Consider the following 22856-nt stretch of genomic DNA (forward strand, 5'->3'; position numbering starts at 1 on the left):
GACGGCCCTTTGAGACTTGCCTTGGCTAACAGCCGCCCTCGAAACCGGGTGCACAGTGTCGCGGGCTTCGTGCGCCAATGTTTGCCAATTATCGCCCCGGTCATGACCTCGAAACACCGTATTCACGCGTTGCCCCTGCGGTACGCTCAGAAGACCCGGCGAATTATTCAGCATTTTGATTGACTTTTCCGAAACACATCGTGTTGCGTCTTTGGTATGTCGTACCTTCCCTCGCATAACAATCTGTGAGGGGCCCCAGGCCTCGCCGTCTGGGTCCTGCCGAACTCAATGGAGAACGCGGTCAACATGCATCCCGGGATGTTGGTACGGAAGGCCCACGCTTCTCGACTAGTGATGCGCGTTGCCCTTCAGATAGGTCTATATATGCGACCCGCGCTGTCGAGGATCTGTACCTGTACCCCTTGCCTCGTCGGCTCCATTCCACCTACGCTGTATTTGCTAAAATGTGTCATAATGTTCGTAAGACAATCATGTTTGTGAGACGGTATATTGACGAGCCTTACGTCCAGATCATTGATGGGAGATTCCACCTCGAGTGCCAGCACTTCATACCCATGCACACTCGTATGCAAGACTGTCTCCGACCCAACTGTCTTTTCAGTCGGAGACACGCACATCCAGTTGGTGAGTTGTGGACCCAACCCGACTGTTCTCGTAGGCTGATCTACTCTGCAGGTTGCCGGTCACCATCATGTGTGAGGATGATGACCACGCCACAACGCAACCCCATCCGCATGAGCGAGACGAAGTGCGCGGATTGTGTCATGCGCGAAAGAACAGGCGCGATGAGCTGTACATGATCAGTGCATGCGCAGGAGTCTTTCGACGACAGGCCTTCACAATATCTGCACGTCCGCTCTACGAAGTGCCCTACGGCTTCGCGCGGCGCTGGTTTTAATGAACGGTCAGACATTACTGTATAATCTATTGCATATGCTATGATCAATGTAACCTGTAACTATACACGTATTATGATAGTCACTACATATGTATGCCTACGACCTTTCCTGTAGTAATTCAGCAGGATACTTTTGTTGCAGAGCGTGGGCGTCTAGATCTCACACATATGTTCATGCGCGCTCGCAGCCAATGAAAATAGCAATTGTTCCCGAATGGGCGATCGTTGTGCTCTATATGTATCTCTCGGCGAGCCTGTTGTTCCACAGCTAACAAAGGCGGTTGATGAGTGGCGTTGCTATGCCAAGCGTTTGCTTGTGGCGGCTACTCCGTATATATCTGCCAGACGTACGTTCGTCTCTGTCTTCCTCCCTCTTTCTTGCTACATCCTTGCTGTCCTCTTGTCATACTAATCTTAGAGATGGCGCCAAGTTTTATCGGTGCTCTTCCCACCGACCACCTGCGGTGGTACTCGTCTCAAGCAGAACTACCGGAAATGCTGCTAGGGGATGGGACACCAGAAATGCCTCCCGAAGGTCACAAATCGCATCGCAACCGACTATCTGTCATACCCGCGCCGTATAGGCGACTAGAATCCATGCACACTCTAACTCACCCTAGCTGGGATTTCAACGTCGACAGTTGTGCGATCTTTTCACAATGCATCCCGTAGTTCATTTTACTGACCGCCTCTAGTCCTTTATGCGCACGTTCCGTCTCATAAACTGAAGATCGGTCATGAACATTCCAGGGGGAGCGCCACCATGCCCTGCCCGCCATACGTATATGTGCCGCCTACACCGCTCTCAAGACCCAAGACCGTACGAGAGTGAGCTCGCGAGGCAGTTGGTTGTATGATGCATTCATGACCTGTCTTGATCCGTATTCTAGGGTATCGTGGTGGGTCAATGAATACCCATTAAGAACCGCGCAATGTGTTATGCATCATTCCTTCCGAGAGTCGATGGACTACATTTTTGACTTCGATAGTCGGAACGACCCAGACCATGATATCCTCGCCACTTTGGTGTTTGGACACATAGACGGGGACGAAGCCCATCCACCGGCTTGTTTAGTCTTTGTCCAACCCCCGTGGATTTTATCCCCGAAGGACCTCGAACTATTTGTGGACTGCCAAACCGTGAGCACGCTATTACCTTGTATCCGCCGTTCTTCTTGACTTTGAACGTTGACCCAGCTCCGACCGGCTGCCGACGACGCTGGCTTCATAACATCGTACAGTAGTAAGGAACGGTTGTGGTCTAAGGTGTCTAATTGCCCGTATTGCTCTTCACATGACTCCCATCGCTGATACCCAAAATAGATTTGGGACGAATGCCATCGGCGAAATTGTCGATGGTTTGTTTTGACAACGTATTGGGGATGGGTGTTTGGTGCATTCTCCCAAGGTGTGGCTGGGTGAAACCTCACCTGGCAAGGCTTTACTGACATCGATGACCAGGCTGGACTGTGGGATTTTCGCGAGGCATTCTGGATCGGAACTGCAAGTACCCCACAGTCTTGGAGAGTCTCGTTTACTGGCTAGGTTCATCAATCGGTGTCCCCGGTAGCTGGGAGATCCCAGAGGTCAGTGGCGAACCTGAATTTATTCCCGTGGAATTCCCGTGTCTCTTCCGCGACATCGTCCACCCTCGAAAACCTGCGGAGTTCAAAGAGGCTCTTCGCGTCCTCTCTCGCCTCTCGTGATAATGAACGTAGCTCTTACAACCCTCATCTCTCTCATGTAGGTACCAGAATCTGTCCAGAACCTGGATGCACAGAACAAGGCCCTAATTCCCCATACACATAGACTGGATTGTGAACCGGCTCCTTCAGTGTCAGATTGGGATGCTCGAAGTGAAGGTGAGTTGTTCCACGTACATATTGTGCCGATGTCTCAAACACCTATGGTACACAGCTCCCTCGTCAAAATTCGACGTGCCTTCAGACGACGAAGATGATCAGGCGGTTTATGCCATGTTATTTGAAGAAAAGCCAAACGTCTCCCTAAGACAACCAGTCAATCTGCAAAGGCGAGGCATTCCTGATGGGCAGATTGCCATCCATACATGGTCGAGAGCAACCGCCGGAGAAATGCGTCCCCCATCCCCTACCCGGTCGGAGTTCTCTGTCGCGTCCGGCTCGACCGTACGCGACTACGGTAAGCGGGCTGTAGCACAAGGTGGCGGATATCTATCTGGAAAGCGGTACGAGCAGCCGCGAGGTGACTATCGGTGACGGCCTGGATCGGATGATGGAAGGTGACCTGACTGGAGGTAGAGCAGGAATCGCATCCTTGTTTAATCGACGCTATGATCAGTACTATCGATTTGTTGTGTAACGCACTGTACTTCATGTATCATAGATATCTGCGTGTAGCTCTTGTACTTGATACGCTTACTCTGGGATTAATGAAAAGTCTATATTCAGAGAAACAGCGCAGGTTCTCTCAACGATCATGACATCATAATCATAACCAACTCATAGGAGCTCAAGAATTGTACGCACTTGAAGCGCATCCACCGATATGTTGCCCGTATAACGAGCCATGAAAATGCATTTCACAAAGCGCACATCCGTCGTCGTGTTAGAGTTGTCGCGTCTGCAAGGTGCACGTGAATGTCACATGAGCGCGTGGTGGCGAGACACCGCGGGCTGGACAGTAGCGCTTGTATCTGAATCGGCTTGTACAACGAATAGTCCCACTGCTACAAGCTGCTGCAAGTGGTTTAGTCTGGTTTACTCGGTCTCCCTCCTGCGTGAGAGAGCAGCGCTGCATTTTTTGGGTTTTGCGTACATCCTCAGTCGTGCAGATATGGGGGCGCCATCGAGTTCATCCTCCCAGTGGTTTTTCCCGGTCTCTGCCCTGCAATGGACACCCAGCAGCACGACCTCCTCAATTTCGTTAGACAAGGAGCTATATGATAGGGCTCGAGGTATTGAGTTCCTTTACCGCTTGGGGGTCTCCCTCCAACTGTAAGCCGTATTGCTAGCAGTCTGGTGGTAATGACTGATGAGCCCTGGCGGCCGCGTCCCTTTCAGACCGATCTCCGCCATGTATACGGCCGCTACGTGGTTTCACCGATTTTACATGCGATACTCTATGGAAGATTACCACCGGCAGGTTCGAGCACTGCCTTTTTGCATGACGTCGCTCACCGCTAATGCATCAGCAACCTGTCAGGACGTTGCAGCATCCTGTATCTTCCTTGCGACAAAGACGGAAGAGTGTGGGCGAAAATTGCGCGATGTTGCAAAGGTCTTCTACTCGAAGGTTGCCAAAATAGATATCAATGATATTTCTGATGACAATAAGGTGGGCGTGCACGTAGCATCGGCATGGCAGATAACGGACGGAAAGCAGGAGCTAGAGACGTATCAAACCGCTATCTTATTGACAGAGGAAGCATTACTCGAAGCGCTGTGCTTCGATTTCGTAGTTGACAGTCCACATGCAGAACTCGTGGATCTTGTCGCCGCGCGCCAGGACACGGAACAGCTCACCGAGTGCGCTTGGTCGATTGCGAACGATACGTGAGCGATTTGCTTTGCATTTCCCACTGGACAGCCCGTGACACCCATACAGAGCTCGAACGCCACTCTGCGTATTGTTTCCCTCACGGATCATCGCCGCTGCCTGCTATATACTCGCGCAGCACGTTATAGAAGGCCCTCAATCGCCTTCTCTAGATATACGTATCGCATCTCCCGCGCCATCTGCGTCGCTACCCACGCCTCCATCACATAAGGTCTTATCGCCCGAGACATCCCGGTTCGCCGTGGAGTACTTTGGGTTCAATGAGGTCGAATTAGCTGGGGTGGCAGGTTAGTTACAGGGTACAGTATGAGCTGGGGACGATCTAATGCGACAGTCGCAGAAACCCTGAACATTATTCTGGAGTTCTACGCTGGGCAAGCTGTCAATAAGTCGGGCGCTCATCTTACCTCAGTAGCAGCAGTAAGTCCCGGTATGGTCTAACCAATTTATGGCATGTACTTAGTGAAACTTCAGATCCCTCCACCAAAAACTTCATCCTCTCGTCAACCGCTGTACAATGCGTTCGATCCGGGCAATCACCCGCAAATAACGCAGGGATCTAGCTCTCAGAACGACTCGAGCGCTACCCCTAATTCCACGCATGGAGGACAAACACCAGCCAAAATTTCCTCGAAAGGGTGGAAACCTGTGGGGGCATGACCTCAATCATAGAACACTCATATCGCGTAGCTTCCTCACCGACACTCGGATTCGGGCATATTGCGTTTGTACAACATAAGGTAGATTACATCAAGGAACAGGATTCCCTAATCATATAATTATAGTGTACACTACTAATTTGTCTTATGATCATGCGTTCCATACTACATGTAGGGCCAAATACCAGCCTGTACACACGCGAACGGCACTCCAAATATCGAGCTCTGTGCGTCGCCCTCGCCCCAGGTATAGTCGCATGTGCAACTCCAGCAAGGTCGTCCATTTCTTCATGTGCCCGGGCCGGACCAAGCCATGGTCATTGGTAGATGGCTAAGATGCTTGGTGTCTCTGCATAGGACATGGGTAAACGTGTCACCATAGGCTTCTCAGAGTCCAATCGTCTCTTTGTGTTTGAATTTTCGGCCCGCGCGCTCAGCTGCTCGGAAGCAGAACTGATTACCATAAAGTTCAAACTCTATATGTGGTAAGTCAAAGACCGTGCGATCAGCTCCCGTTGAGGCTGTCGGAGCATCTGTTATGTCCGACAAGACATAGCTACATGAGCCGTTGTCGCGAAAGGCGAGAGGATAGCCAACCTACCGGTGGAATAAAGCGGAACGGCAAACGAAAAGATGGTGTTATGCTTCGGGATCACTAGCCAGACGCAATCAGGGAGTGCTGGGCAGACGACACAAGATAAGGACACGCACATTTGTGCCGATCTTCTCGAGTGATTATTTTAAACGTGTTTTCGGTCTCGTGTACGACAATTCCGGATAGGCCGACAAGACATGGGTTTTTGCTCTGTCGCACTGCGATTTATGGGCGTTCACTCATGTGAACGTGTTCTCGGAAGATCACAATACATACCGGTCATGAGGGAGCCGTGGTAGTCTGCTTTGACCAGTTTGGGATGCATCGCTGCGGCACTCGGAACCGCATGGGAGGTAAATTGGGTGATAGGGGTCGCTGGTGCGGGCGCAAGAGCAAGAAGCTCTGACATATAACCCATCCATAACTGGTGGAGGGGCACAAAGAGCTCAAATCTAGCATATCGGGTAAGCCTCGAGTGTAATTTCCGACAGGTAGCACCGTACTTCATCTCCTCGGGCTGTAGTCTCCAGAGACCGTTTCTCCGAGCAGTTCGCGGTGCGATACTTCTGGCCTGCTTCTTAGCCTTCCCTGCGAGCCGCATGGCTTTCTTCTCTGCACGTTCCTGTCTGGTTTTGCTCTGGCGCACCGGGTTCTCGAGGAGGATCTGACGTCCCTGAACGCGGCTGGTGTAGAGTTGAGAAGGATCTGCAGATCCCGCCAGCAGCTCCTTGACGTAAGTCGGGGTGAACGGCGTCGAGGAGTTGAGCGTGACACGACGGTTCTATATCAGTATGTCAGGAAGACGCAAGCAAGACAATAGGTGGACGTGCGGTGTGGTCATGCTCCTCGGTGTAGATGTCGCGATAGGCAACGACGTTGTGTGGCATACGGGCGCGAGCCGCGGCGTCAAGAGCGGCCATGACAGGACACTGCCAATGTCTGCCGGAGCAAAGGGGCGCGAAAGGGAATGCGAGGCAGAGCGCGTTGGCACGTGAGCTCGGAGAGCTAATCAACGGAGGAAACAAGAAAGGGATGGGATGGTTAAAGATACGTAAGAGTGTTTGAACAGGATGCGAGCGGGTCCCGAAATGATCTTTGCCTTATACGACAAACGCCCGCCCTCCGATCGTGGCGTTAATGGCTACTTACTGCCCCTTCGATTCCGTGCACGCTCCGACCCTCTCCTCCGTCCTTCTCCCTCTTCGCTGCTTTTCCACCCCCTCGAACACGCAAAATGTGTCCATCTCCGCCGGGCCGATCACGGTATTTTTCCTGCCTCTACTTACATGAACTTGGTGCGTGTAGCTAGTTTCAGTGTCTTCTCGCATCCTGCCCTTTGACAGACCCCCATGCCGCCTCGTGAAGGAGCGTCCGACGAAGGTATCCGTGCGGCGTAGCGGTGCCTGTGTTGGCGCCGCGGACGGCGTTCCGTTCGCACTCAGCCATCCGGGACTTCTCTGAGCATCAACTCCGCGCATGCCTTGCGTATCCGTTGCCTCAAGGCGAATCATAGCATCGCGATTTTCCCCTCGCCTTAGTCTCTTCTACCGAACCTCCGTAGCAGTTCCCGCCACCTCGATAGCGCCTCCCATCGCTTTACAGCGGAAGGATGCGCTTTCGGTCTGTTTCTTTTCCCATTTCCGCACGAATGTCATCTGATGTGCAGCAAGCTCCATGCGCATACTTTCTCCTGATATCGCCCATTTGTGCCGCAGGAAGCGGTCATCATCCGTTATCGCATATGTCATCTGACAGAAGGCCGGGGTTTTTCATTGCATTTCGCGACTAAGATATCCGCGTTTCACCACTAGAGTGTGGTACGTCAAGCTTCGCGGATGAAGAATGTTTGTCAAGATGTTTGCCGCATTCATGCTGGCGGACCCGGATACTGGAATAACTAGATGACACTGTGTTGTTCTTTGAACGAAATCCATGAACGCGTTTTACCTCTGTTGCCATTTCATTTCTCTGCATCAAGTCTTGAGCATTTCCGAATCGGCATTTGTCTCGTTGCTCGTGACGCCTCAACCGCATCGACTTGCAGCCCTGTCACATGCGATGGCTTCGTCAGCTGGCCGCTGCTAGCTTCTAATGAGAGACTGCTGGCGATCGGTGAAGAAACTTCCCATGTCCTGCGCTGGTCCTGCAGTCTCGCCTTATCTGGGCCATGCATGCCATCTAAGGATGCCCTGTTTTCTCGAAAAACTTGACCCTTATCATGAATCCATTATGGATAGCTGACTAACCTGCTGGTCCGGAACTGATGCCCCGCGAGGCCGGCTCACACTGCTCCGTCGTCTGCACGCCCCCAGGGCCATGTATACCCGTCAACGTTCCTCGCGATCTACCTGCCCACGGACGGATCTTCTGTCTGCGGCGAAGCGGTTGTCCAATTATAGAGAACAGCATATCTGATTTCTGCAGTGTGCGGTGAGTGGTCCACCGTGTGGAGATAATGCGAGTTCTCCGTTTGGCATCTTTCGTTGGTGCTCAGGGTCTTCGACCATCGGCTGTCGCTCACGGACCCACTCAGAAAAGGTACTTGTGATCGGGGCGTGTATATTCCTTCTGAAGGTGTGGAGATCCGGGATGATTACGCAAACGAAGCAGGTACTATAGTATCACAGGTGCGAGATTGATGCGCGACAATCTACAGAGACGAAGAGGGACGGATAGCAAGAAAGTGTCAACGCGCCGCTGCCTGGGCTCTGGCAATCTGGATGCAGGAAGGGCAAATGTTGTCTATAACCGGATCTACAAGTAAGTGGTCAGAGTGTAGTATTACACAGAGGTCCGATGAGCTACTGACTATATTGCTCCGGAAACTGGTGGCTGCAGGCGCAAAACATCGGAAGAGAGGGTCAGGGCAGGAACCTTCTCGAAGAGAAGGGGAACGCACTACTGCCAGCACCGCTTAGTGCACTCCGGAGGAACACAATCAGGAGGATGTGCCGGGCTGAACTTGCAGTAACGATCTTCGCATTTGATCTAGGCGCCAGTGAACCAATCGTCATCGAACATGGTCTCGTCGAATCCGTTGTGCCTACCTCTTCTTCGGGCTATCGGTCTCACGGTCAATAAATATGTGGCGCAGTGACGACAGCGGGACGCACCAAGTCAATGTAGTGCCCACAGCGCTTGTAGTGGTTGCGGACGCTTCGGAAGGGATGAAGACGTACACATCTGGTGCGTGTCGAATATGCTTACCGACGCCAGTTACACATAGCGGTGGGATTCGGAGGGAGGACAGGACGGTGTGTTTGTTGAGACGACCATGAACCACTCGACATTTTATAGCCCGGATGAAGCGTCAGGCCCGGCACTTTTGTAAAATGCGAATGCGATCAGGAGCAGTGCTGTCTAACGCGGAGGTCGATAACATCAATGAACCGGACCGTTGAGCGCAAATGGCGTCTTTCCTGCATATCAAGATGGCTGCCCAAGGCGGATTCGAGCTGCATGACAACACGAGGATCCCGAATGCACGCAAACGGCTTCGGCTCTAAGCATAACCAGGCTGATCGGAATGGTCCATCGTGCGCACTCCTGGTACAAAGGTCCTGACGTGCAACGCGGTACGGTTCGGCACGCTAAAGCTAAAACGCTAAATAATGACGGATATCCGGCACGCAACAGCACCGACGTGGATAGGAGCCGCAGCAACGGGCAGCACCGATGATGCGGTAGGACGAAATTGCATGATAGCGCGCCAAAGCCCGTCGCGAAAAGTATCGATCGTATCTGTCCACAGACCTGCACTGATAGACTCGTCGGAGCTTGGATAGTGTTGCTTCGGGCCATACAAATATCTGTACTCAGCGAGCTATCACCCCCTCCGTCATTGCACGCAGGCCACTACGAATCGCGGATCCTGGCGTCCACAGCTTTCACAAGACGTCGAGCGAAATGAGCCAATCCATAATGGACTGTATTACAGCTTCTAATAGACCGCGATCGAGATGTAATCGATACCGTATCCGAAGAGGGGGGGACGATTGCCAGGATGAAAAAACATGTGATGGATGACTGGCTCTGCGCGAGGAACATGGCAGACGCAAAGAGAAGAATGTCGTCAGCACATACCCCGGTTGGCATTGAAGTGGTAATCCAGAGCGCAGGAGCCTGTCCGACGTCGACGATCACATCGTACACGTGCTCGGAGATATTCATGCAGCCGGCCTCGGTATACCTGATTAGATTGAAGGTTATCGCCATGAAACTTTATCTCTGCTCGAGATCTTGCCGGAATAACAACGAAAGGTACGTACAGTTTACCCGGCGAACATACCGACGAGATACTGACTCACGCCCTCCGGCGTCAATATTCCCACGTCAGAGAATACCAGGGAAATTAAATCAGGTCTATGTCCCGCACGGATTTAGTATGGAAACTGCGTATTCCAGAAGGAGAGCACCCGCCTGGTGTAGTCAACACTTGGATTCCGGGATATTTGTTCCGCGTCCATCTTCATTTCCGGCGTCGATGTCCTGCTGGCGGATGCCGCCGCCTCATGGGCAGCGGATGTAGATGTTGCCGGTTCACTCCCGGAAAAGCGAGGCACCGCAGGCCGCTGTGGTAGTGTTGGCAATGACAGAATGGTCGAGTTGTGGGTGGGCAGATCGTATTGTGATAGGGGGAAAAGTCGGTGGAACTTGTAGCTAGGGGTCGGCATCAGCGCGCCATGAAACGCCCCGATAGCTGGCAAAATACCTCTCTGCTAGCGCGTAGAATGGTTTGCTAGCGGCCTTCGCGATGATAGCCATCTGATTGCTGCCGACGGCGTTGATCAGACCGCCGCTCTCCACCACCGCCTCGGAGCCAACGAGCACAAAATCGACGCGGTCCATGACATAGGCCACCGCAGAGTCGAGCACGACCGTGCACGGAATACCGGCCGCAGTCAGTGTTTCGTAAGTTTTTAATCTATGCCGCATGTGCATCAGTTGGTCGCTCGCAGGAGATCTCGCGTAAATCGACTACCCTAGTCCACGAGGCCTCGCCTCCGTGACATACACCGATATCCGTTTTGTCTTATGTGCATGGAGCAGCGCTTTCATCACAACACGTGAATATGAGTGGGTGAGGATCTGGCGTTATAGGTCATTGGCTTATCGTGCCCATGAGGGTAGATGCGGCGTACCACCGAGTCATCCTTAATAAAACCGAGAGTGAGCTCGGCAATCTTGTCCCGGAAGGTAAGAGCTTCTGCAGCATATTTTCTGCCCTGATGTACGAGCTCGGTTTTGAGCCCCGCAAAGCTCTGGGGTAGGTTTGGGTGCAATTAATGAAGCCCGCAATCGGGGTGTGTGAAGTGCTCTCACCTCAGACTCGTGTGGGAACAAAGTGACAAAGGCTATGAAGAGTTCACAACCGGCGTTGAGTCCGATGGGATTGGGTGTACGCCGCTTGAGAACCTCAGCGTCGTCATTAAGAGCTTGCACAAGCTCAAACATGGTCCCGGCTGAGCTACCATCAACAACAGGAAAGAGAAGGTAGCAGACAGGTGGCACCATTTGATTTGACGATGGACTCTGTCAACGTCAAGATGGCAGCGAGAGGGGGTGATAGCTTCGAATAACGAATGATTTGAGACAACGATCACGCAAGTTTCAACCAGACAGAATGCGCACTTGATCATCCTGGAGGATACGGTAAAAGGTTGCGAAGATATCAAATTTCTCGTCCATTTGAGACACAGACATATTGGAATAGTGTCCTCCCTTGACGCGATCACCGTCGGTGGTGGCGGAACGGTTATGAGCGACGCTGAGATGCGAGTTCACCGACCTCCGAGGGTGAATTCCAAAGAGTGACTCCGATTGCCGTCACGTGGCCTCTCGATCACTCATGCGTTACGGGCGCCCCGGCTCAGCGGCGGTAGTGACAGTGGACATTGTGGTCTGAGGCATCAATTCGCGAATATTGACATGAGATTACGTGTATGTACACCATTCACGTTGCTCTGGCACCTCTTTGGAAAGACGTTCCCTAGTGGTGAATGTGGACGGCAGAGGAACGAAGTTGTGGGTCCATATAAATGCTTCGGCATGAATTAGATCGATCGCGCGCCTCCCGTGACTATGAACGTCAGGATCTTCTATGGTTCGCTAACAGGGTGTCCTAACCAATTTGTCAACACGACGGTGTCTAGTCGCGCACCGTGACCCTACAAGGCCAAATGTCACTGGCCCCCAGAATAGCATTGACGGCATGTCAGCTACCTCCAGCAGACAGCACCATAAGCAGTGTCATTTTACATAGCCCCGAGTGCGTTACCACTCGGAGAGACATCTTTCGAGAATATTGCCATGATGACAGGAACAGCGCGTTCGAAGGCCTGTTCGACTCGCCGTGCAGTAGCCGAGGCTGCAAGATGACCGCCGTCCGGTGAGTCGCCAAGTGCCCCGCGCGCCGGCACCATCATAAGACCGCAGCCTTCCTGGGTTCCGTTACGACAGCTGCTATGGCGCTCGCTTTGATTACCATTCACGATGTAAATGCTGAGACAGAGCGGTGACCCAATCCCCATATTCCTGGTGCACGGAGGCGAATCTGTCTCAACTCGGTCCTCTAAGGGCGGCGTACCGCGGGTCCGAAGGAGTTCGTGTTGTTACGGATTAGGTGACAAATTATTCAGACCATCGGGTTGCTAGGAGCGAACAAGGGCTTGTTATGTAATGCCGCCCATTGCGCCGCTCTCGCCCTCAAACCGTTGCCAGCGAATATAGGGATAAATTGCCACTATATTCAACCGCACCCGATTCGAATAGGCCTAGAGCCATGGTCGTGAGCGTGAGAGCAGTACTAGAACAGATGAAGTCATCGATCCGGGGGGATTTAGCCTTCCATGTACGGTTCCCAGTCGGTCATCGCGCCCACATAGCGCCTGCGTCCGGTGTGTGAACGCGGACTAAACTACCGGGCGGGAAGAACCCGGGCATCTTTTGACCCAAATGTGGGACATATTTGGCAAGGCCGAATGGGCGGACAGGTGGGGAATGGGTTTAGGGCAGGCGCGCCGACTCAGGGCTGAGAAGATGAGGCTGATTGGTGTGGGACACATGCCGAGAACATGTCTCTTTCCGACCCAATCTCGATACAGTTATATGCAAAAAACAACGTCTTTGCTCATCGAAACACGTTTCGCGTCTTTGCCGCGTCGGAACGTCGTTCCCAATGGCCGCCACCCGTTGCGATCGCCAGGCCCAATTTTGGTCGGTTTGGCGCAACGCCCGTCCGCCTTCAAAAAGGCGCGAGAAATCATGCCCTCCCCTCCCTCCCTCCTTCTTTGAGGTGTCCGACGGCAAAGGCTTGTCCATCCGCCGCCCCCGCGAGTCCGTCCAAAACGTGTCTGTAACAGCACGCTAGTGTGTGATACACATTGCTACGTGCTGGAGGACGCCAGGCGTCTGTTCTTGTGGTCGGGGTAAGTACTGCGCCTCATATAAGCATCGCGGTACTCGACACCGAATGTGACAATCCATTTCCCTGCAGTTAACGACTTTCCAACACGGCTTCGCGCTACCCGCCCCTCCGCAAACCACGTCGCGCCATGTCGAGCGCTCCTCCCCAATTAGTATTCAGCAATGACATCGTCCATATGGATGAATGGGCCCGACGCACGGGCATCCCGCTCACCACCGCAGAGGCCCTAGGCACCAACTACGCGCGGGCGCGTCGTTGGATGATGGCCATCCGAACCCAGCTCGTTCAAAATCTCGGCTGGGAGGATGTCACGCCACTGGACCCCCGCCTGCTCTTCGACATTGAATGCCCGTCACCGTACCGCTCGCCGAGAGGTCTCCCTCGCAGTCCCAATCTGCGCCTACAGATCCCCATCCATGCTTCATCCTTTTTCTCACCCGACCGGCGCGTCCAGTGGGAGATGGTGTTCCACAGTGCACTTTTTCCCGGCATGCGCCATACCGTCCCCGCTATCGGCGACATGTTACATCTCCTCCAATGTCTTCTGACAGGCATGATTGTTCTCGTCAAAGAGGAGGTCATCGCTGGTGTCGGTACAGAGAGGACAATCCGAGCCCTGCCGCCGGTCGAATGGGTTCATTCACATGAAGTCGCGCTCACTGAAATCCTCGGACCCACCCATTTCCGTCAGCTCTTCAGGGCAGCTGGCGACAACCGCATTGCCTTCAAGTTCGAGCGCGAACCCCTGCGATAAACGCATGTCGACGAACGCCATCCGCGACGACAACCATATGTCGCGCGTCCGTGCCTGTTTCCAAAAATGTCTGCACGGCGATCGTCCGGGAAGAAGGTGCGAAGTCTTTGCCCGGACTGCGCGTTTGGCAGCTCTCTCTATCTTATTCGAGATCCTCGATCAACACATGTTATTCGTGCTTTAATCCCGTCGTAGTCGCGTTTCTATTCGTTGCTGTCCATATGTTTGCTCGTCGAGTTACTGCTGAGCCAGTTGCGCTTTCTCTCCGAAATAGCCTAGTAGTTACCTAGAGTACTGTCGCAGTTGTTTCCGTACTACATTATTGCTACATCCCCAGGACCTTGCTCGTTCATAAGTATGCATAGCATAGTCACCTTTCGTTTTCCTCCGCATTTGTATTCACAGTTTGCGTCATGTACATGTCATTGCCGACTAGGATCTTACAATAACTACTGCGTAATCTTCCCCACCACTGTATACCAGAGCGCGGGAGAATCGCCTTCGTCACAACATGTGTTTTCTTGCAGGTGTGGGTTGGCCGATTCAATATGAGGTCAGCGACAGACACGAGCATTCGGGACGTTCAGTAAGATCAGTATCTTCCCATCTCTGTAAGATCTCGTGGCTAATGGAGAGAGCCAGAAAAGCCAGTACGCCATTATAACCACAAAAGCTGGGAGAGCCTCAGCGTTGTTCACACAGCGGTCTCCCCAGGTTGGAGTGCATATCCACTCTTAGGGCAGGCATCCACAATATCAGTTATCGGGACCATGTCCTTGGCACCTCAGGTCAAAGGGTTGTCCAAGCGATCTGCCTGGATCATCAGCACACGGAGGCGGCCTTGGTGAAGCCCTCATATGCATGTCACCTTCACGAGCGACACACACGCAATCGGCAATGGACCAGGGTCGACATTCGCGAGCCATTAACGCCTCGAGATGTGAGTGATTGCTCTTCGGAACAGAACGAGCAACACCCGCTATCATGTACAAATTCATCGAAGATGTTCATAGCAGTACTTACTGGTCACTTTGTAGCCAAACTATAAGACCGGAGCAGGCGCGTCGCACGCGAGTATACGCGCTCGTCACGTGTGACGGCTGTGACTGACCGCGTTCGAGCGCCGAGTGGTGGAGGGTTGGCCGAGCAAGCATTCCGACTTTGCTTCGCGTACACTACGCCGTCCGTCCTTAAGTTCCTCTCTCTGAGATCATGGCTGAACCTCCAGCCCAGGAGGAGGACTTCAACTCTATTCCGATCTCTGACAGGCTCGCCCACAAGAACTGGAAAGCTCGAGTCAGTGCATATGAGTCGTTAGTCAAGACCTTCCAGACTACAGCATCCGACTCCGATCCCGCATTCAGGCCGTACATCAGCAACCCGGAGCTGTTGAAGAAGGCCGTTACAGACGCCAATGCCGTCGCGCAGGAAAAAGGCGTGGACTGCGTGATTGCGTTCGTGAAATACGCCGGCGAGAATGCCGCGAGCACAAGACCAGTGGTCATTCCGGCACTGGTGGACAAGTGTTTTGGATCTTCGCGTGCTGGGACGAAGGCCAGTGCCCTCGAGCTGGTCCTGCAGTATGTCGAAGTTGACAACGGTGCTGCCGGGGTTGTGGTGCGTCCCTCTATGATCGCCTCCATGTCTCGCCTATAGTATATTTTGCTAGGATGACATACTTCCGGGCCTGGCAGCAAAGCAGCCCAAAGTAGTAGCAAGCACTGTAACCGCGCTGAAGGAAATAGTTCGGTGAGCCACCCTACTGCAGTGTATGCGTGTCCGAACAAGATTTAACTAGCATTTCGTTCGTTAAGGACATTCGGTACGTCCGTAGCGCCGCCACCACCAATCTTGAAGTCATTACCCAAGATCTTCGCGCACACGGACAAGACAGTTCGGTCAGAAGGCACTCAGCTCACCCACACCCTGTACAAATACATGGGTGCCGGTATCGAGATGTTCTTGGCAGACCTGAAGCCTGTACAAGTGAAAGAGCTGAAAGAGGCATTCGAGGAGTTAGAGAAGGAGGGCAAGGGAAAGGGCAGCCTGAAGCCAGAGCGGATGACGAGGGCAGGGGCACGAGAAGCCGAGGCGGGCGGGGGTGACGAGGATGGGCCTCCGGAGGAAGGCCAGTGGAGTATTGTTCTGGTCCGCTGGCCGTGCTCATACCTAGCCCACAGATCTGACGCCGGATCCACGTATGTTTGTGGAGGAGGTCGACATTGTTCCGAAGCTGCCATCCAATTTCCAAGGCCAGCTGAGCTCTTCCAAATGGAAGGAGCGCAAGGAGGTGCTGGACGCTCTCTTAGCGCTAGTGAACGCAACGCCCCGTATCAAAGACGCGCCGGAACTGGGCGATATTGCAAAGTCTTTGGCGACGTGCGTGCATAAGGATGCGAACATCAATTGCGTAATGGTTGCAGCAAGCTGTATAGAGGGACTAGCAAAAGGCATGATGAACGCTTTCGGGAGGTTCAGAGAGCATGTTGTTCCTCCGATGTTGGAAAGGCTCAAAGAACGGAAAGCTAGTGTCACTGATCACATTGGATCCGCCTTAGATGCTGTCTTTGTGACGGTAAGTCTTTCGTATCTGCGGCGAAATCTTGGATGTAACACTTTGGTTACCAGACCACTCTTCCAGATATTCTATCTGAAATCCTTCCGGCCCTGGGTACAAAGAACCCCCAGGTAAAGGAAGGGACACTCAAGTTCCTCGCAAGGTGCTTGTCAACTTCGACCATTGTTGTCCCGCCACCGCAGCTCAAACCCCTGACGGATGCGCTGTCTCCCATATTGGAGGATTCCGTCGAAGGCGCGCGAAACGAGGCGGCTACTTGTCTTGGAACCCTCATGAAGATGATTGGTGAACGACCGTTGAATGCGGTGATGGAAGGCCTTTCAGACGTGAGAAAGGCCAAGGTCAAGGAAGCTTATGAGAAGGCTACAGTCAAAGCGAAGGCGGGTGGTCCGCCGAAGCCACCAGCACCGGCGGCGAAGGAACCTCCGAAGAAGGGACCCCTTCCTGCAAAGAAAGCGGTACCTTCGAAGCCCCCGCCCAGTCCGCCAGCCGATGAAGACATTCTGACGCCTACGGAAAACAAGCCTTTGAAAAAGCCTCCAGCGAGACTTGCCGTACGCGTCGCTGGTTCTCCGCTCGTTATTGAGTAGATGTCTTATCGCGTGATTGTTTATTGCAGGGCAAAAAACCTCCAGCTGCCGACACTACGGCAGCGGGTGGTCCTTCATCCTCCGCTCCTGCACCGAAGAAGCTGCCACCCGCAGCAGGGACTTCCAAAAACGCGAAGGCTGCCCCTTCTGCGACTCCTGGCTCACTTGACACAGTGAAGTTCAAACATACGCCTGAAGATGCCGAGGCACTCGCAGCAGAGGTCATCCCAGCCAACTTCTTCACAGACTTGGCAAACTCAAATTGGAAGACGAGACTGGCAGCACTGGAGGAGATGACTACCTGGACCGAAGGGGCTGCACCCAGCCTTGATTCGGAGGTCGTCGTGCGATTCCTGGGCAAGAAAGGCTGGGGCGAGAAGAACTTCCAGGTCAGTTCCCACACTCTCCATTCACACTGTTACAATCTTTCTTGATGTCGTCGTCCATGCCCTAGGTCTCTGCCAAACTATACGGAATTCTCAACATTTTGGCAGAACGCTGTCCATCATTTGGTAGATCTTCGGTGGCGCTCTGTATACCTCATCTGACAGAGAAGCTGGGCGATGCGAAGTTGAAGAAAGCGTCTGGTGACACTTTGTTGTTATTCGCAGAGAAGACGTCGCTTCAATTCGTATTGGGACACGGTGAGTCGGACCCTCTCAATTAATTCAGTATTCTCACGCTACCTATACGGTTTAGCTTATGATCCCCTGTCGAAACAGAAGGCGCCGAAAATGCTCGCAGATGCAATTACATGGATCGAGCAAGCTTTGGTCGACTTCGGGATTGCCGGCTTATCGCTTCGTGGTTTAATCGAATTCCTCAAAAATGCCTTGAAGAATTCGAACGCTGCTGTACGTACTAGCGCGACTAAGGCTCTCGTGACTGTCAAGTTATTCGCGGGCTCATGTGAGTTTACCTTTGTCACTTCTGGTATCCGCTCACAGCTGTGTTTAGCCGTCAAGGATCTTCTCGAGGACCTCAACCCTCAGTTACTTACCACCATCTTCGCTGACTTCGATAAGGTTGAAGGTAATCCCCCGCCAGTGCCCACGCGCTCATCCGCGGAAGTCGGGGATGTCTCTGCTAGTGCGACAGGCAAAAGCGGACCCGGAGCTGGTGGAGATCCCTTGGACGAACTGTTCCCTCGCGTAGAAATGGATGGTCTACTAAAAGGCACCAGCATCCTCGCTGACGCGAAGAGCGATGCGTGGAAGACGAAGAAGGAGGCTCTCGAGACCTTACAGGCTATCCTTGATCAAGGGGCAAACAAACGCCTGAAGTCTAACATGGGTACGCCAACTCACCGTTGTTCTTGCTCTGGTAATAATATTAGCTTCTAGGCGAGATTTCGCAAATACTCAAAGCTCGCGTCACCGACACTAACAAAGCTGTACAAGCACTAGCTTTGGATATCGTGTCTCGAATCGCGACTGGCATGGGAAAACCCTTCGAGAAATTCACCCGGCTGTATACTGTCCCTATCGCAACGGTGCTCGCTGACCAGAAGGCACCTGTCCGCGCTTCCGCTATTCAGACGTTGACGGCTGTCGCCAACGCCTGTGAAGGTCTGGACTCTATGGTCGGTGGCCTGACGACTGCTCTAGAATCTCAGAACCCTTTGCAAAAAGCTTCACTTTTAAACTGGATGGCAGACTGGTTCAAGGAGCATCCGCCCCATTCTGGCCTAGACCTGAGTGGTTGGGTCGCACCTGTACTCGGGTCTCTTGACGATCGGAACGGCGACGTGAGGAAGGGAGCTCAAGCTCTGCTACCCGCGCTCGTTGCTTGTGTTGGTTATGATCAAATCATCCACCAGACGAGCTCTTTGAAATCAGCATCGAGAGCCGCCGTAGTTCCTCTGATACAGGCAGCACGAGCTTCTGCTCCCGATGCCAGCGCGCCAGCTTCTAAGGCAGCCGCCTCAGGGGCCCATGCACGAGTCCCAGCGGCTTCGGCGGCAGCATCTGCAAAGGCACCGTCAGCTCCGTCACCGTCACCTCCTCCCGAAGAAGCACCTTCACCTACGGAAACCTCCGCCAAGATTGCGCCTCCGAGCAAGATGGGGGTCCGTCGTAGACTACCGTTGGGCGCAACAGCTAGACCAGAGTCGCGCGCAGAGACTCCAATAGACGGTCCGTCTTCTCGTCTTCCTGGCAAGCCAGGGATGGGCCTCAAGAAGCCCGGTGCAAGCGGCCCGTCCACAAGCAAGGCCGCAGCTCCGCCTGCTCCTGCAATATCGTTGCCATTCACCAGCAGTAACGTCGATGCCAAGCGAGCGCGTTTATCGAAGGATGCGCAAAGATGGATCAACGAAGCCGGGCCAACAAGGAAGGATCTCGCAGAGCTACTGCAGCATCAGATGGAACCCTATGCATCCAAAGAGCTGCTTGCGCTTCTCTTTAGCCATGATCACAACGCAGTCAACGACCATGTTTCTGGCTTGACAATGTTACAAGAGTTGTACACTACTGTACAGAACGGCACTGATGCATCCGGTCTTGCCCAGGAGGACCTTCAAGCAATCTGCTTGGCTAATTCCGATCTAGCCTTGAAATACGTTTCAATCAAGGTTCATGAACCCCAGTCGAATTTGGTACAGAAGTGTCTGGAGGTTATAGAAACCGTCATATCGTTCCTTCAGAGCATCGACTATCAGTTCACGGACCCCGAAGCAGTATGTTTTATCCCGACTATAGTCTTCAAGGTATGTTCGCAATCAACAACACTTTATGGCGTACTCTAATCCTTCGTTCGTAGCTTGGTGATGCGCGAGAACCTGTACGTGCTCGTGTTGCGCAGATCGTCCAGACTTTGCCCAGAGTCTACGCATACAGTCGTGTTTTCCAGCTATTGCTAGAGTATGGGTTGAGATCGAAAGTCGCCAAGGCTCGTCAAGGCACTCTGGACGAACTTGCGAACCTGCTGAAGAAGTTCGGCATTGGTGCCTGCGAGCCGCCGAAGGCATTCCCTCTGGTTGCAACGATGATTTCCGACAAGGATCCACAAGTCCGCAAATCGTCGTTGCTCGTACTGAGGTGAATACGGCTCTTCCGTATCTGTGCATGCACTAACGCTATCTCTAACAGTGAGGGTTACACCCTTGTCGGTGAGAGTATTTGGACATTTGTAGGGCATTTGTCACCCAAGGACAAAACCCAATTGGAGGAACGTCTACGTCGAGTGCCTGGCGTTAGCAGTCCAGATAGGGCTGAAACTGCACAAATATCCACGCATGCATCGAGGCTCTCATCGGCGATCCCTAGATCGGGTTCGCCTGCACCTGGACCTGCCTCACGAATTGGAGCAATCCCACGAGCGACAAGCCCCTCGATGGTCCCATCATCTCGTCTCGCTCGCCCAGTATCACCCGCTTCTAGTGTCGCGAGATCAACATCTCCGGCTCCGAGCATCAAGAGGCCAACCTCTCCACCGAGGTCGACGAGAATCGGTGGACTGTCGCATCTTCCCGGACCATCGTCTCCTTCTGCCATTGGCCGGCCCAAGAGCTTGCTTCCGTCTCGATTGGGCCCTCCAAGAGCTCGTATGAACGGAGCCCCTCCATCAATCGCCAGCTCCATCGCGTCATTGGACGAACCTACACGCATAGAGCCCCCCATCTCTCGTCGCTGGAATGGGAACGGGCAGGTGCTTCCGCCTCCCCCGGAGGAACCCGAGGAACCTGAACCCCCTCGTGCTGCGAACGACATTACGGTCTCCATTTCTAGCATACTCAGTAACGATTCGTCACGGAGCGTTGACGCACTGAAGAAGATCCAGAAGGTGCTCGAGATCAATCCAGACGAAGGACCATCATCTGCTCCATATCAACAACTCGCTGATCATACCGAAGGCCTCATCGAGACCATCACGCTTCAAATGGCGCACGTCTTTGAGCGGCCAGAAGACATTACGGTTCCGGAGAACTTCCGCCTGGCGAAGCATCTCATCCAGACCCTGAATGCGTTCTGCGACCACGTGTTCCTGGCAGAATCATTGACGGTCGACATACTGACGTCGCTGCTCGAAGAACTGACGTTGCGCTTACTACAAACGGACAATAGTCCAGATAGCAGAGTTAAAGATCTGTCTCGGTTCATCAACATGATCATCCTACGGTTATTCGCAACCGGACGGAGAATGTCCATATTCCGGTATGTCATCCTTTACCGCTGTTGGATCCGGTAAAGACGAGCCGTTTCCCTAGCGCGCTATTCGCGTTGCTACTACAGATTGTAAAGCCGTTCCCAACCAACGGCACCTCGGCGGACGCACAGGATGCAAAGGTTGCTGAGCTAGTCTTGAAGTGTGTCTGGAAGCTTGCACGTAATCTCCCGCAGGATCTTCAGAACCAGGCGCTAGATCCTGTGGAACTTTTCCCCGCCGTAGAGCACTTCTTGCAGTCGGTGCCTCCAAACGAATGGCGTGCAAGAGCGACGAATAAGGTGCCATGTGGTGACATGCCTCTTCGCACAATCAAGGTCATTATCCAGCATGTAGTTGGTGAGTCACTTGTGGGCCTGTTCAGAGAGCACACCTTTGATTTGATTTCCAGCACACTACGGTGACGAGGTCTACGACATTCTGTCTGCGTCATTCGATGACCCCTCTGCAACCATTGTCTACCCATACGTGTACCGCATCTTGAACTCATCCACGAAGACAGCAGCGGAGGTCCCAGTTCGAGCTGGCGGCCTTGGTCTCGAGGAGACTGGTCGTCAATCATTCCCTTCGTCGTCGAGTCGACCCATTTCCCCGCACGGAACATCTTCGTCTGTTACTTCAGACCTTCAACCCCAGTCGTCTTCTAGTCATGGGCGGAGCCATAGTATATCGTCAACTAATGGACATGCCTTGACCACGAAGGAGCCAGATCCAGACGATCAGCTAAATGTGATCATTCAGCACATTTCGAGCGAAACGACGGGTGCAATGCACAAGGAGGGAATTACTGAGCTGCACCACTATCTCAAGGAGTATCCTCACAAGAAAGCGAAGGTTGACAAGATGCTTGAGTCGACAGGTCCTGCGTTCCGGAAATACATCACTCGAGCACTGGCCAGCCGGGCAGCAGAGGATGATGAGCGTACAGTAGCAGTTGCAAACACTTTGTCAAGTGAGTACGATTTGCATAGATCGCGACAGAATCATTGACCATGCGTCTAGAGCTGGAGTCAAATGGCCGCGAACGAACTAGCACGTCGTCGAGCTACAGTCCAGGTAAGTAGTCTCCCTTTCTATCCGCCGACTATCTCGATTTATATCTCACGCACAATGTAGCTCTGGACAGTAGTCATATAACAATGCCCACATCCCCTACACGCTCAGAGCGTTCTCCCCGCTCACCACCACGGTCCAGTGTATCTGAACTCCCTGAGGCTCAGCAGGAGAAGCTCTCAAGACTACATGACTTGTTCCAATATCGATCCAGTATTATTAGCAACGGGTCATCTCATGGGCGCTCAACGCCGCTGTCGCGGGGGGCTCCTGGTTCAGGATAACGTCCGCAGTGACGAAGAGGTTCTATATTGCTTGAGATTGTTGACATATCTGCGTTCGTGTACATTGTCCTCGTATTAATGGGTTGCTGTAGGAACATTTCGCTGTATGTATACCCGAGATCTGTGACCTCCCACTGATATAGAATTGGACGAGGTGCATAATTCGACGTGGAGGACTACTACGGGAGTGGACGATCACGTGCAGAAATGACGTCCGATCGCGTCCGCTTGCGCTCAGCGCTGGTGTGCTCGCATTCGCGCCACCCCTCCCGCTCATCCCATGGTCTTCTCTATATT

General features: G+C 53.1%; 8 protein-coding genes across 8 annotated transcripts; 5 read left to right on the forward strand and 3 right to left on the reverse strand.

The window, feature by feature from the left end:
• Nucleotides 1-464: 464 nt before the first annotated feature.
• POSPLADRAFT_1044608 (hypothetical protein) lies at nucleotides 465-821 on the forward strand (the record flags this gene model as incomplete). Its single annotated transcript, XM_024478572.1, has 3 exons — nucleotides 465-476; nucleotides 531-645; nucleotides 697-821. 3 exons carry the CDS (start codon nucleotides 465-467, stop codon nucleotides 819-821), a joined length of 252 nt encoding a protein of 83 aa, XP_024341995.1.
• Nucleotides 822-1300: 479 nt separating this feature from the next.
• POSPLADRAFT_1167407 (hypothetical protein) lies at nucleotides 1301-3346 on the forward strand. The gene is made up of 8 exons (XM_024487962.1): nucleotides 1301-1562; nucleotides 1615-1747; nucleotides 1810-2059; nucleotides 2117-2185; nucleotides 2243-2327; nucleotides 2381-2505; nucleotides 2667-2781; nucleotides 2837-3346. Exons 1-8 carry the CDS (start codon nucleotides 1340-1342, stop codon nucleotides 3154-3156), a joined length of 1320 nt encoding a protein of 439 aa, XP_024341996.1. The 5' UTR covers nucleotides 1301-1339; the 3' UTR covers nucleotides 3157-3346.
• A 387-nt stretch (nucleotides 3347-3733) lies between these two features.
• On the forward strand, nucleotides 3734-5116 carry POSPLADRAFT_1134441 (hypothetical protein; the record flags this gene model as incomplete). Its single annotated transcript, XM_024484478.1, has 7 exons — nucleotides 3734-3894; nucleotides 3961-4042; nucleotides 4103-4234; nucleotides 4283-4452; nucleotides 4505-4743; nucleotides 4797-4876; nucleotides 4931-5116. 7 exons carry the CDS (start codon nucleotides 3734-3736, stop codon nucleotides 5114-5116), a joined length of 1050 nt encoding a protein of 349 aa, XP_024341997.1.
• A 386-nt stretch (nucleotides 5117-5502) lies between these two features.
• On the reverse strand, nucleotides 5503-6630 carry POSPLADRAFT_1053972 (hypothetical protein; the record flags this gene model as incomplete). The annotated part of the gene is made up of 6 exons (XM_024480472.1): nucleotides 5503-5648; nucleotides 5717-5770; nucleotides 5827-5928; nucleotides 5987-6162; nucleotides 6214-6491; nucleotides 6526-6630. The coding sequence occupies 6 exons, from the start codon at nucleotides 6628-6630 to the stop codon at nucleotides 5503-5505; spliced, it is 861 nt and encodes a 286-aa protein (XP_024341998.1).
• A 1766-nt stretch (nucleotides 6631-8396) lies between these two features.
• On the reverse strand, nucleotides 8397-9000 carry POSPLADRAFT_1053973 (hypothetical protein; the record flags this gene model as incomplete). The annotated part of the gene is made up of 6 exons (XM_024480473.1): nucleotides 8397-8464; nucleotides 8520-8542; nucleotides 8610-8698; nucleotides 8758-8769; nucleotides 8824-8866; nucleotides 8918-9000. 6 exons carry the CDS (start codon nucleotides 8998-9000, stop codon nucleotides 8397-8399), a joined length of 318 nt encoding a protein of 105 aa, XP_024341999.1.
• A 1089-nt stretch (nucleotides 9001-10089) lies between these two features.
• POSPLADRAFT_1134495 (hypothetical protein) lies at nucleotides 10090-11224 on the reverse strand (the record flags this gene model as incomplete). Its single annotated transcript, XM_024484487.1, has 5 exons — nucleotides 10090-10369; nucleotides 10422-10687; nucleotides 10727-10798; nucleotides 10852-10971; nucleotides 11033-11224. 5 exons carry the CDS (start codon nucleotides 11222-11224, stop codon nucleotides 10090-10092), a joined length of 930 nt encoding a protein of 309 aa, XP_024342000.1.
• Nucleotides 11225-13263: 2039 nt separating this feature from the next.
• Nucleotides 13264-13890, forward strand: POSPLADRAFT_1032043 (hypothetical protein; the record flags this gene model as incomplete). Its single annotated transcript, XM_024476823.1, has 1 exon — nucleotides 13264-13890. The coding sequence occupies one exon, from the start codon at nucleotides 13264-13266 to the stop codon at nucleotides 13888-13890; it is 627 nt and encodes a 208-aa protein (XP_024342001.1).
• A 1212-nt stretch (nucleotides 13891-15102) lies between these two features.
• On the forward strand, nucleotides 15103-22738 carry POSPLADRAFT_1178866 (hypothetical protein; the record flags this gene model as incomplete). The annotated part of the gene is made up of 16 exons (XM_024488623.1): nucleotides 15103-15507; nucleotides 15560-15639; nucleotides 15705-16027; nucleotides 16071-16453; nucleotides 16519-16948; nucleotides 17059-17447; nucleotides 17513-17702; nucleotides 17758-17967; nucleotides 18016-18351; nucleotides 18402-19765; nucleotides 19819-20096; nucleotides 20148-21212; nucleotides 21266-21561; nucleotides 21614-22174; nucleotides 22225-22278; nucleotides 22339-22738. 16 exons carry the CDS (start codon nucleotides 15103-15105, stop codon nucleotides 22557-22559), a joined length of 6585 nt encoding a protein of 2194 aa, XP_024342002.1. The 3' UTR covers nucleotides 22560-22738.
• Nucleotides 22739-22856: the final 118 nt, after the last annotated feature.

Source organism: Postia placenta, assembly GCF_002117355.1.
Source record: "Postia placenta MAD-698-R-SB12 unplaced genomic scaffold POSPLAscaffold_3, whole genome shotgun sequence".
Taxonomy (NCBI): domain Eukaryota; kingdom Fungi; phylum Basidiomycota; class Agaricomycetes; order Polyporales; family Adustoporiaceae; genus Rhodonia; species Rhodonia placenta.